At 37.0% G+C, this 13,792-nt stretch overlaps 2 protein-coding genes across 2 annotated transcripts; both read left to right on the forward strand.

The window, feature by feature from the left end:
• Nucleotides 1-588: 588 nt before the first annotated feature.
• On the forward strand, nt 589-9,825 carry LOC127247550 (multiple RNA-binding domain-containing protein 1). Its single transcript, XM_051269441.1, has 15 exons — nt 589-813; nt 893-1,000; nt 1,699-1,813; nt 2,575-3,305; nt 3,487-3,618; nt 4,027-4,116; nt 4,181-4,304; nt 5,616-5,939; nt 6,734-6,798; nt 7,286-7,448; nt 8,272-8,376; nt 8,473-8,574; nt 8,683-8,856; nt 9,178-9,309; nt 9,480-9,825. Coding segments are annotated over exons 1-15 (2,529 nt in total). The 5' UTR covers nt 589-811; the 3' UTR covers nt 9,642-9,825.
• Nucleotides 9,826-11,919: 2,094 nt separating this feature from the next.
• On the forward strand, nt 11,920-13,381 carry LOC127247429 (transcription factor MYB86-like). Its single transcript, XM_051269256.1, has 2 exons — nt 11,920-12,101; nt 12,243-13,381. The coding sequence occupies exons 1-2, from the start codon at nt 11,960-11,962 to the stop codon at nt 13,379-13,381; spliced, it is 1,281 nt and encodes a 426-aa protein (XP_051125213.1). The 5' UTR covers nt 11,920-11,959.
• The last annotated feature ends 411 nt before the right edge of the window (nt 13,382-13,792 follow it).

Genomic DNA, 13,792 nt, shown 5'->3' on the forward strand with positions numbered 1-13,792 from the left:
CAAACAAACAATACATAAATAAATAATACACGCCCATCACATATAATGTATCATGGATGTTTGTAATTATTAATGAATTTAATATTTTAAAATTATTATAAATATTAGTATATAGTATTATTATAATTTATATAATCAATATGTTAATTAAAATATATTATTAATAATAAATATTATTTATAGTATATTACTATTATATACTATATATATAAATAAATTAATTAAGATATTTAGACATTAATTTTATTAAAAATTTGTAATGATTGTTATTTTTTACTATTATTTGTAAAAAAATGTACGAATAAATATATTTTTTATAATAATTCAAAATTAAATACTCTTTATGTCGAAAGTAGGTTAATTTAACCATCTTAAAGTAAATAAAAATATAAATATTTTTTTAAAGTAAAAAAACATATAAAAAAATAGTTTTTTATAAAAAAACTAAAATAAATATAATAACAATCGAAAAGCGAGGATAAATTAATTTTTTTTTCTTTTTTTTTTTTTTTTAATGAAAGAAGGAGCATAAAATACTACTGCTAAAGACAATGGGGGTTGAAACTTACAAGTAAACAAAGAACGTTAAAAAGTAAAGAACCTCTTCTTCGCCTCCTTCGCTACATACTCCTAATAGAGTAGACTATATTAGGCCTAGGGTAATCTTTGGTTCAATTATTATTCATTCAATCCCTCTCCGCTGTCCTTCCCCGCCACCGCCCCGAATCCCGAAAGGGTCGCCTCTTGGATTGATTGTATGTAATACCATCTCAAGAATTTTACTCTGCTCTTTCCCCACAGCACGCCGACCATGTACGTGCTCATTGGTGTTTTTTGTTTTGGTTTTAGCATTCTTTTCTTTTTTCATCACTATCCTAATTTCCTTTTCAAGGTCACGAATTTGTGTGAAAAACTTGCCAAAGTATGTAGCGGAGGATCGCCTCAGAGAATTCTTCTCCAAAAAGGGCGAAGTTACGGATGCTAAACTTATGCGCACCAAGTAATAATTTCTGTTGAGTATTTTAGTTATATTGGATTTAGTTTTTTATATTTTGGTTTTTATCTAGGGCTTCTATTTTAGTTATGAATAATTTTATAATTTATTTTTCATATGTATCAGAGCTAATTTTCTTCTACCTACTAACCTACGTCCGTCGGCTACATAACCTAGAACGTACCAGGAGTTATTCCAATTTTGAGATCTTGCCTATAATTTCTAGTCTTATAGTCTTTGTTTTTAATTTGTTTTGAGTTTTGATTTTGTGGACAATTGAAGTCATGTTTGCGGTTGTCAGCGACCAGAGCCAGTTCTTGAGAGTCCTATTATTTTCGATGAAAGTGCCTTTATTTTCGATTCCATCGAGAGTTTGTTATTTTTTATTCTATCGAGAGTACTGTTGTTTTCGACTCTGATTCTTATGATGGATGATTGTGGCTTCATTATCTTCGATCTCTCTTGTGCCGGACCGTTTGAGTTAGTGGGGATGTTGAGTATTTTAGTTATTTAGTTTTAGATTGGATTTAGTTGTTATATATTTTAGTTTTATCCATTAGGTTTAAGTCTACCGAGTCTGTATATTATGCCTATTTATAGACATCTACAATTTTCATAATTTATTTCTCTCACTCTTTTCTTTCTCCAAATGCCTTATTGAAATTGCTAAGTGTCGGTTATACTGTATTTTACTATTCCTTCAGGGACGGGAAGAGCAGGCAATTTGGCTTCGTGGGATTTAGGACGGAACATGAAGCTGATGAAGCCATAAAGTACTTCAACAACTCTTTTATGGACACTTCCAAAATTACTTGTGAGGTCTGTCCTAGTTAGTTACTTCCTTTTTCCTTGCATTTGCGTATTAGATTTCAATCTTCACAAGATTTGCAACTTATTTGTTACCTTTTAACGTTTTATATGGAGAGGGGAAACTTGAAGTGCCAGGAAACATGTAGTTTTTATGCTTGCTTTGTTGAGTTTCTGTTACAACAAAGAGACTTAACTTTGTTTGCTTTTAAAATTTTGTTTGTTCTCCCTCACAGCCACCAAAAATTCGTAACTGTTCATTTTGTAGAAGCACTTTCTATGATGCTTTCAAATGATATCATTTGTTGAAGCCCAAAATTGTGATTTCTGTATATAGAATGATTTTCCTCCACCTATGCACCCTATAACCAATATTTACTTGTGTCCTTTTGCCATAAGTTTTCCCTTGTTTTACTTTTAACTTAAATAGATTACTCTGTGGTTCCACTTTTGTTTATTCTTACAAGCACCCCCTCCATTGGGGCTCTATGATTAGTGAAAAGTGCTTGTCGATAAAAAATTATAATGTATTGTGGTGATTGATTTTATTTGTGAGCTTTTCTTTTTTTTTTTAAAAAAAAAAACAAATCAATCAATTCATATTATCTATGAGTTGGCTATTGAAGGCTTTGGGCTGATAAATCAGTGCTCTCTCTCTCTCTCTCTCCCTCCTTTAATTTTAATTTTTGTTTTACCAGAGAACACCAAAGTATCAAAACATTATTATTAATTTTTAAAGCAACATGAGCAACCCCATAAATCTACATGTGTAGGTTGCTCGAAAGTTTGGAGATCCTGCACTTCCACGCCCTTGGAGTCGACACTCAATGAAAAAAGAGAATTCTTCTGCAGAGGTGAAAAGTTTAGCCAGGTCTAATGCTTCTAAAGCTGCACTTGTGGTAGAGAAGATTGAGAGGAGTAAGATGGATGATGGCAATCATGACCCTCAGCTTCAAGAGTTTCTTGAGGTTATGCAGCATCGTAACAGATCAAAATTGTGGGCAAATGACACCTCTATAGCTCCTTCATTAGATCAAAGCCATTTAGCAAACGATGATCAAATCCAAATAGCGAAAGGCCATGGTAGTGTATTGGTTGGGGAGGATGCTGATTTCCAGGAAATCAAGGAAGAAGGAAGTGTTCTATCTGAGGAGCAAGAAGCAGATAATTCTAATGCTTTGGTTAATGACGAAGCTGCATCTGACATGGACTACTTTAGGAGTCGGATCAAAACAAATTGGTCCGATGCAGAGAATAGTGATGATGAGGGAAACACTGCTGGGATTGACAACAGTCACGATGATGATATTGATGACAGCATTGAGCCTGAGAGCAATACTAATCATTGTCCTGGTGAGGATATACTTGGACTTGACACATCCAGAGGGCAGGCTGACCATGGCCCATCTATAGCCTCTGGAAAAAGTGACACAGCTAAAGATGAGAATGATGAGGCCCAAGAACTTGGTCGTCTCTTCATTCGTAACCTTCCCTACACTGCGACGTATGAACCATAATATTCACTACATCTGTATAGGGATATCTGTGTCTCAATGCATGGCTTAATCCTTATGATGTGTGCATGTCTCTATAAGTGATTGGTGTATAAGTCTATCATATGCTTTTGTTATCTTTTATTCTTCTCACGTGCATTATTTTTAAACCTACTTTTCTCATGTATGCAGTGAGGAGGAGCTTGAAGACTACTTTAGCAAATATGGGGCAATCTCTCATGTTCACATTGTAATTGATAAGGATACTAAACGCTCCAAGGGAATTGCTTATATTCTCTTTACTCTCCCAGAATCTGCTTCCAGGTATTATTTTTCAACCTAGAGTTATAAATTTGCATGGTAACGTTTATCTAAACTTCAAAGAGCACCTTTGATTTTCTATCCATACTGCATGATTTCTTGGTTTGATGGGTGTGTTTTGGAAAAAAGTGAGTCTAATGAAAGTCTAGATGAAGAATGAAGTGGATTAATATGGGATTTATTTGCACCTGTGGTGCATATGTTTTCTTTTAGCCAAATACTTTAATTCTATGACATCATGGTGATATATTGATCGGACTCGTACAGATGTACATGTTAAATGCTTTTTCTAAAAATGCGCTGTTTGTCTTTACATTGAGATATTTTAGCATTTGGTGCAGATGCTAAAATCCTGTTTCTCTTATATTATATTTTGCCATCTTGATTTCATCATGTTCCTTTCCCTTTCAGGGCAATAAAGGAGATGGACTGCTCAATATTTCAGGGAAGATTATTACATGTCATGCCTGCGAAGCCGAAAAAACAGTCTATTGTCAAAGAGTATGTCTATTCTCGTGATTTTTAAGTATCACATTTTATGTTGATTCATGATTTCATTTTTCAGGACCAATGATGCTTTTAGATTATCTTCAAAAACATTTAAGCAACAGAAAGAAGCAGAAAGGAAGGCATCAGAGGCAACTGGAAATTCTCGGGCTTGGAATAGTTTATTTATGCGCCCAGATACTGTAAGTTAGAGAGGTCATTGGTGCTTGAAAGGTTGCAATATCTCATGACATCAAGGAACTTACTGATTTTACTTGAAAATCAAGCATATAACTGGCTTATAGCTGGATCATTTGTCCTTTTGAATTTCAACATATTAACTAGCTTTGGTACTTTGCATAGTTGTCAATAGCACGCTATAGCAGCGCAATAGCAGCATAGCGTAGCGGAAAGGCACTCTGCTGCTACGGCCGCTCCACAATTCCGAGTTTACGCAATAGCGGTGTAGTGGCCTGTAGTGGCACTCCGCTACATTACGCCATACCGCTATTGTAGCTTATTGGATTATTTTTTAACATATAAATAATTGAAATCAACTTTAACATATAAAATATACTTTTTTTTATTATAATATAGACAAAAAAAACATTTATCTTAAATCTTAACTAAATTTTTAGATTCATTCCGAAAAAATAAACAAATTAGAAAACCAAAAGTTGCAAGATTTGATTTATATCAAGTATAACCAAAATTTGTTAGATCATTATGATAGCAATGATGTGATTGGTCCTATTGTTTTGAATGATTCCAATGAGTGATTAATTAAAGAAGTTGATAATTGCGGATGATTAGTCTTTGACAATGATAATTTGACTAGTGGAAATGTTGTTGATGCTATTAGGTTTGCTATCTATACTAAAATACAAACATCAATACATCAATGAGAGAGAAAGCTATAGGTACCTTTAGCTTTAAAAAGGGAAATGATATTATATAATGTGACGAACATACAATTGAATAAATGGATGGGAATGAAGAAGATGATTATAGACAAAAGTAATTAAGCAATGACGATGATGAAAATGAGGAAGAAATTTTTTATCAGATTTTGAATCTGATTAGCTTTGATATATATATATATATCATTCAATAGTGATTTAATTGTTATTTCTTATATAACCATCTAATAGTTATGATCATATATATTTTGACATTTTATTGGTTTGGATGATAATTATGAAATTAATTTATAAATTTTTCTTATGTATTTTTGTTATAATTTTGTATATATAATAATTTATATATATATTTTTAAATATTTAAATAGCGGCCACACCGCTATCCGTGATTGACAACTATGGTACTTTTTAAGTATTTCATTTCCGTTGGAGTAAGTTACTAACATGAAATGTCTAGTTATCACCTGAGATCAAATGCATGGGCTATAACACCTGTCTGTTTTTTACAGATGGGTCTAACCGTATGAACTTTCAAGCTGACAAGCTCTAATCTTAGCTAGTAACTGTTCTTTCTGCTGTTTCATCATCTTTTAGGTTGTGGAAAACATTGCACGTAAATTTGGCGTCAGTAAAAGTGAACTGTTAGATAGAGAATCTGATGATCTTGCTGTGAGAATTGCCTTGGGGGAGACTCAAGTGCTTGCTGAAACAAAAAATGCTCTATCAAGTGCTGGGGTTAATGTTTCCTTATTTGAGGAACTTGCTGCTGGTAAAACTGATGGTCTGAAGAGAAGCAGCCATATCATATTAGTGAAGAATTTACCATATGGTTCATCTGAAAGTGACTTATCGAATATGTTCGGAAAATTTGGCAGCTTGGAAAAGATCATTTTACCCCCTACCAAAACCTTGGCTGTGGTATTGATTCTTTTTCATTCTTCGGTTTTATTTTTTACCATGGCCTTATCTGTGACTACATTAAAATGCTGCATGTTGTTCATTCTGCTTGCAATTGCATATTGCTGATGACTTAAATTTTAAGTGTGTTCATCATATTATTATTTACACAGATTGTTTTTGACATAATGGATGTTCATGTCCTTTGACTCCATCTCTCTTTCTACTGTGTTTGGTTGTAGGAGATTGGTGCTGTACAGTATATAAAAATGGTTTTTAGTGTCATTGAGCAGTGTGCAGAATTTGTGCCATGCATGGTACAAATCTGAACCTGCAAAGTCTTTTGACTCTAGTAGCTGCTTAAACTGTTCTGCATTTAATTTGCTCATGAAGCTCAAAAATGGTTTTTGATGAGTATACCTGACAACAGGGCTGGTCATTATTAAAATCAGCAGTGCTTTAATATAATTGGAGCCTTAACTATTTTGGGTGTTTGATGTCCTGCTCTTCAAGAGCAATGTCACATCCAGCAGTTGCGATAAGTTGATGCAAAAACTTTGCATTTCAGTCCAAGTAATTTAAACTCTTACGAATGATAAGTTAGTATTTGCATGGTGCATCTGATGTTCATTCTTTATGCACCATTTGAATGTGGCTACATTGTCCTTTTGTCCGATGATATATTTTTTGCACACATATCATGTTTTTCTATATTAAACGTCAATGCAGATGTGCAGTAACATGATCTGATTATGATTATCAACGTATGAATAGTTTTGGATTATACACTTGCATAAGAAAAACTTTATTTTCAGGTTATCTTCCTTGAACCTGCTGAAGCCCGTGCAGCATTCAGAGGTTTAGCCTACAAGCGTTATAAGTAAGTTGACCTATTTATAAAATTTGCATGACGTTTTTTTTTTTGGGTATATTTCAGTCAAAATACTAATGCTATATGTTTTGCTGTATTGGAGTTATTGACTATGAGTTGGCAGCTGTACCAAAAATGAATTTAATTATTTATATTGCTGGTTTTATTGACTAACGGCATCTCATTAGATTGCTTTTGGTTGCATAAGTCCGTAATCTAGACTCTTATAAATGGGAATGGGAACTTTGTGTTTGCACACGATTGTTCATTTTCTAGCATATCTTTTGTGCTGGTTTTTTTGTGTGGACCCTTGAAATTTTGTAGATTAATGCATTTTGGACTTTATTTCTAACCTTTCATTTGTTGGAAATTAATATGTTCACAAATTTAAGATTTTGGTGGTTCTAATTCCATTTTGCATTTCTTGACTTGAGCTTCATATTGTTTTGGCTGTAGCTGATTTATCGAGATTGATTTATTATCTTTATAATGACAGGGATGCACCACTGTATTTGGAATGGGCTCCTGATAATATTATCTGTGAAAGTTCACCTGTTGGGGATAACACAGTGATGGGTGAACTTGATATCAAGAGAGCTTTGCTAGAGCAACAAAGGGAGGAACTAACAGATGCAGATGTTGACCCTGATAGAATTGAGGTAGTTTTTATTGGGGCAATCTTTAGTTCTTGTTATAATTGAGCTAAAGGCAATCAACATTGTAATGTTTTGCCTTGGTAAGCTCAATTCCCCATTAAGTAATTTTACTTCTAGGTTCCTGTGTGAGGGTAGAGGGGTATGGGATTCGCCATCTGCCTCAAGCTTGCCCTGCTATTGGACTGTTTTAGAGGGTGATGGGATTGTATCAGCAAGTTTTGCAGATACTCAACAGATGGCAGATAGTTTGTAGGGAAAAAATAAAAATAAACGAAAAAAGAACATGGATATTTATCAAATAGCACAGCAGATATTCTGAGGACTTGGCATGATTTTTGTGGCAGAACTGAACGCTTGAACCCTTTATATATCCTTGGCAACTTCTCTAACACATGGAGATTCCAATATACACTGGATTGGAATAAACTTTCATAGATTTATATATAACCCAAACTATAATTTCAAGAATTATCATCTTAGGTTTTTAAACAATGAGAGAGATGAGAATTGCTTCATACCCTATAGAAGCTTGATCTGATCATATTAACATGTGGCAGGCCTCTAACTTATAGTGCTATATATTAGATCTGAAATATGTTCTGGTGATTGATTGCATATGTTGTTTGTGTTAACTGCTGTACAACTTCTTGTTAGAGTCATGAGCCCACCACACACTCAATGTGCAAAGAATGGAAGGGAAATATGTGTGTTCATGAGTGGCCATCTAGTCTGTTTTTCCTGATTGTTTGATGATTTATTTATTTATTTATTTCATATCTGGTATGTACTTTTGGTGTATAGTAGTTCTGATATGTTTGTGCTACAGTCACGGTCTTTATATGTCAAGAATCTCAACTTCAAAACATCCGAAGAGAGTATTCAGAAGCATTTTGCTGGGCACCTGAAGGGAAGGAAGATACTAAGCGTCAGGGTATTGTTTCTTGTCTCTGATAAGTTTTACATTGCATATCTCTATAAAGTTTCAACCTTCTTTGTCTTATGCACACAAATGGATGTTCTGTCACAGGTGAAGAAGCATCTAAAGAATGGGAAAAATGTGTCGATGGGATTTGGCTTTATAGAGTTTGATTCTGTAGATACTGCAATAAGTGTTTGCAGGGACCTGCAGGTATTGCTTGTGTTCTCCTTTGTCTGTAAGTTCCTTTCAAGGGATTGCTTGTGTAAATTGTGGCTTACTTTTAGATTCATGTTTTATCCAATTTCATTGTTTCTTCAGGGAACTGTTTTGGATGGGCATGCCCTTGTTCTGCAACTTTGTCGTGCAAAGAAGGATGGATCATTACCTAAGAGAATTGAAAATGACAGGAGTTCAATAAAATTGATTGTAAGAAATGTAGCTTTTGAGGCAACAGAAAAGGATCTAAGACAGTTGTTTAGTCCATTTGGTCAGGTACATACTCTTTTTGACACAATGCATATGGTAATCCATATTTCTTAATACTCATTGCCTTGCACAAATTGTTACTGGCCTGTTTTGTTGTTTGTAGTTCTTCCATTATCACCAAACCTTTGAATGTTATGACGGAGTTGTTTTTATTAAGCTCAAGTTAGGGAAATTGTTTCGGCATTGCTACTCTGCCATTTTGTAACATACAGTGAATAATTAAATAAAAGGACTTGACTCTGTGAAGTTGCATGGCCTTGATTCAGTAACATGGACGTTTTTCCTTGTAAAAATTTGAAAGTTTTTCCCTGCATACGAGTGGTGCAGATAAAAAGTATAAGGTTGCCAATGAGGTTTGGGAGCCATAGAGGATTTGCATTCGTAGAGTATGCTACAAAGCAAGAAGCTCAGAATGCACTGGAAGCCTTATCAAGCACTCATCTCTATGGGCGTCACCTGGTATGTATAAGATAGATATGTATGGTATGTACGTATGTGTGCATGCATAGGTTGGTTGGGATGGATGGTGATGGTGATGGTGATGAGTAATAAGAAGCTGGTGCGGTGTTTGGGGATATGCATGCTGTAATGCGATTGGTTGCTCTTGATTGCATCGCATTGCATTGCAGGTCCTGGAGAGGGCCAAGGAAGGCGAAAGCCTGGAGGAGTTGCGTGCGAGGACGGCTGCCCAGTTCGCAGCAGACTATTCCTCTGCCAAGCTGTCAAAAAAGAGGAAGCACCTGATGGTGTTGGATGAGGGAAATGTCAAATTTCAAAGAATTGCTGATTAGAGAGAATAGCACAACACAAACACACACACAGAGAGACAATGGGCAATTAGCTTGGCCTGCAACAGTTTTCTAATTTTATGTTTTTTTATTTTTTGTTTCATCGGAGTTTTGTAATTATTTTTGATCAAATGTATGAATGAATGCCGCCAGCGCTTGCTAGGTTTTACATTTGTTGTTGTTTTTTTTTTTTTTTTTTGGTCTTTGTTTGATTAGCAATAATAATAATAAATGCTTAGATCAGCAGCAATACCAACAAGATGAGAGGAGAGTAGTGTAATGTAATGTGAGAAACATGCAAGCAAGTAGTATGCACGACTTGAGTGGAAAAATATATTAATCATACCTTGAACACACTCGCGTAATAATAAGCAAAGCAAAGCAAAGCAAAACATTGGCTGATTGTTAGAAAAAGGAGGAGTAACCTGCATGAGGTAGAAGATGGTAGAATAGAGGAATAAAATGAATGTGAGTAGCGTACTCGTGAACAGAATGTGTATGAAGTAGAGGCAAGCAGTGGGTGGACGGACGGACGGACGGACGGACGGATGTCATGATGGATGGTGAACCGTGAAAGGAAGAGAGAGCGATGGACGGACGGACGATACAATATGAAATATGCATGTGGGCCCGATAAGGGAATAACATGGGCCAAGCCCATCACACCTGATGCAGGCCCAAGAGAAGAAAAGTTACCTTTCAATACGGATTTAGGTTTAGGGCAGATCAGAAGAATATATTTAGAGACATGCATTCTGAATTAGTAATGATGGAGACACGAAAAGGAGTTTTGCTGCACTGCACTGCACTGCACTACTCTACACCACACAGCTCTGTTTAATTAATTAATTATAGTAGTCCTAGTGTTTATTGGAAGTGTCGTGTGGAAAAGCAATGCATATGCTAATGGATTACATTAAATTAATTATTAATTCATCTCTAAGCAATGCAGCTTCTTACACACGCAGTTGGATTTGATAAGAAATTAATAACACAAACTAATTTTAGTGTGCTCTATATATATATATATATATATTATTGTTTTCTTTAGCTTGAAAACACCTTCTTCCTTTCCATCCATCCTTTCTTTCTTTGGTTTGATCTTCCCCCTCTACCGATTAATTAATATAGTCAATTTCAGAGCCATCGATCATTCATTCACTCAATTAGTAGCTAGCTACTCGTTGCCCAACACTTGGCTGAGATATCGTCCGTCCCTCCACATTATGTTCCCTCCCTTCTGATCTGTAGCTACGTACCCGCCCACTTTAATATCTCGTCTCACGATCGATCAATCGATTACTTACATACATACATACGCGTGTGATAACTAAGCAGCATATTTCGATCGATCGGGCAGTGACGCTGAATTGATTAAGCGGGTTGTACAAATTAAAGGGACTGTCACTACATATACATATGGTCGTCTATGACTACGGATATGAACTATCTAATGAATGAATGAATGAATGATTGAATATATATATAACGTTCGTTTGGGGGGTGAGTGTGTGTGTATTGTAGCATTGATTACAAGAAACAGTTTATGGGCAAATTAAAACGTGATGACGATACGAGATTGGAAGCTAAGTAATGATTTTAACAAGTAAATTATAATAATAATAATAATAATAATAGTAGCTAGTAGAGAAGGAAGATCCATTAGAGTGGGTAACGGAGCTAGGCAATGATAGAGAGATAAAAGACGACAGAGGACCACGAACACGATCTTAATCTTAATTGTATGCTTGCAGTCTCCACAATTAATTAACTAACAAATTAATTAATGAATAACAAGGGAGGGGCCCAAACCCATTACTTGTCAAATTAAGACATGATATATGAAGAGCGCTGCTAATTAAGATAGATTGATTGATTGATTCATGATCGATCAACCATTATTATATATATATAACAGACACACACACACACACACACGACAGAGAGAGATATTTATATATGTTGTTTATTTATACAGAAGAGTATACAATTTCGTACACTTCACCAATAAATATCGCGCACGGATACGCACAGGCATTACCAAAACTAGGGGAAACACCTCTTCCACTTCTCCTTTTATTAGGAAATAGGAATATACTACTATTATCACACGATTAAACAAAGGGAAAGTTGAAACTAATTAACTTGGAGAAATTAATAAGACAGCAGAGTGCGTGCGTGATATAGTCGATCGGAGGAAGTTAGCTAGCCAGCTCTGTTACTACGCACGTACTACTACTACTACTATAAATAATATTACAAGGGTAGCGAGCCGGCCGGCCTGGCCACTTACTGGCACTTGCTCTTGCTCTTACTTGTTGATGGTGACGGTGATGGGGCATCACTGCTGCAGCAAGCAGAAAGTGAAGAGGGGGCTGTGGTCACCGGAGGAGGACGACAAGCTCGTCAGGCATATCACTGTCTATGGCCACGGCTGCTGGAGTTCTGTCCCTAAATTAGCAGGTAATGCTGACGGTTATTAATGGCCATTCTACTTCTACTTGTACCAAGTATCAGTTAGTACTACTATATACATAATACATACATACATACATAACAACAATCAATGAATGAGACTGGACTGACCGAGCGGCCGCCGACTAGGCTTGCAACGGTGCGGCAAGAGCTGCAGACTGAGGTGGATAAACTACCTGCGGCCGGACCTGAAGCGGGGGTCCTTCACGGAGCAGGAGGAGCGGACTATCATTGACGTCCACCGCATCCTGGGCAACCGCTGGGCCCAGATCGCCAAGCACCTCCCCGGCCGCACCGACAACGAGGTCAAGAACTTCTGGAATTCCTGCATCAAGAAGAAGCTCCTTGCTCAGGGCCTCGATCCCAACACTCACTACCTCCTCCCTTCTTCTTCTTCTTCTTCTTCTTCTTCTTCTTCTTCTTCTGCTGCGGCGGCCACCTACACCCACCGTCATCATCAATATGCTGCTGCTGCTGCTTCATCTACCGCCAACAACAACTACTACTACTACACCAATAAGTCTACAACGACGACGACGGCGGCGATGGTTATGAATTCCTCCACGTTCCCCACCACCAGCAGCTGCATATCAACAAATAATATAATTTCCTTAGACGACAATCTAGTTATTAACACGACGACGGTGCTTCCACCAGCTGCGGCGCAGGCCACAATCTCCTTCAAAACTGCGTGCGGCGATACGCATCCCGCTCCTCCCCCTGGCACACCTGTTATGAACAATAACAATAACAATTACAATTACATTAATGATCCAATTGATGTCCTCTTCGGCGGCAACACCACCACCTGCTGCGATGATCTGCTGGTCGCCACTCCAGCTTCCACATTGGACTTAGGAGGCATGAACTCCATTAAAAATTGGTGCGAATTGCCCCTGGAGGAGGAGGAGGAGGAGGAGGAGGAGGGGGAGGAGGAGGAGCTGCACCAGATTTATGAATTACAAGGACGACGGCATGAGGAGGAGGAGGAGGTAATTTATCAGATAGGGTACGATTGCCGTGGGGATGGGGGCGTCGTAGCAGTTGGGAGCTCATCATCGTCGGGTGGAACTGGAGGAGGAGATGATCATCATCAGCAGTTAGCCGCAGCAACGGCAAGGATTAACGATCATGCATTTGGTGAAAGCGGCAGCCCTAACAACTTGGATTTTGATCAGTTCGTGGATCCTCATGCGTTGCAGGTTCCTCCCTCGATTTATAACTGTAGCGTGGACCACGACGACGATCGACTTGCGTGGGATTGTTAATAAATGCCGTCTGTTTGGAGGGTATTATATGTAATCTAATGCCCAATCCAATCCTCCATGACCCGATCCGACCCGATCCAATCCTCTAAATGGAGCTCGCTAGCTATAGGGAGATGGATATATTATGACTGACGCACGCTGCTATCCGATCCGATCCGATCCGCCTGCACCCAACTCGATCCTTAATGTTATTATTATTATTATTATTTGTTATTATTTCCATTCTATTATTCTTTTAATTATTAGTATTACAACCAAGTTACTACCTACTGCATTTGATGCATTAACTTCCCATCCTTCTCCAATATGTACCCCTCCCCTCCCCTTACCTTACCTCTACCCCCCTTGACTACACAGACTACTGTTACTAAAATGGAGCAATCAATAAGCTTAATTATTGTGTTTCTAATG

The sequence above is a fragment of the Andrographis paniculata genome, unplaced genomic scaffold (genome assembly GCF_009805555.1).
Source record: "Andrographis paniculata isolate CXL003 unplaced genomic scaffold, ASM980555v1 Contig32END, whole genome shotgun sequence".
Classification (NCBI taxonomy): Eukaryota; Viridiplantae; Streptophyta; class Magnoliopsida; order Lamiales; family Acanthaceae; genus Andrographis; species Andrographis paniculata.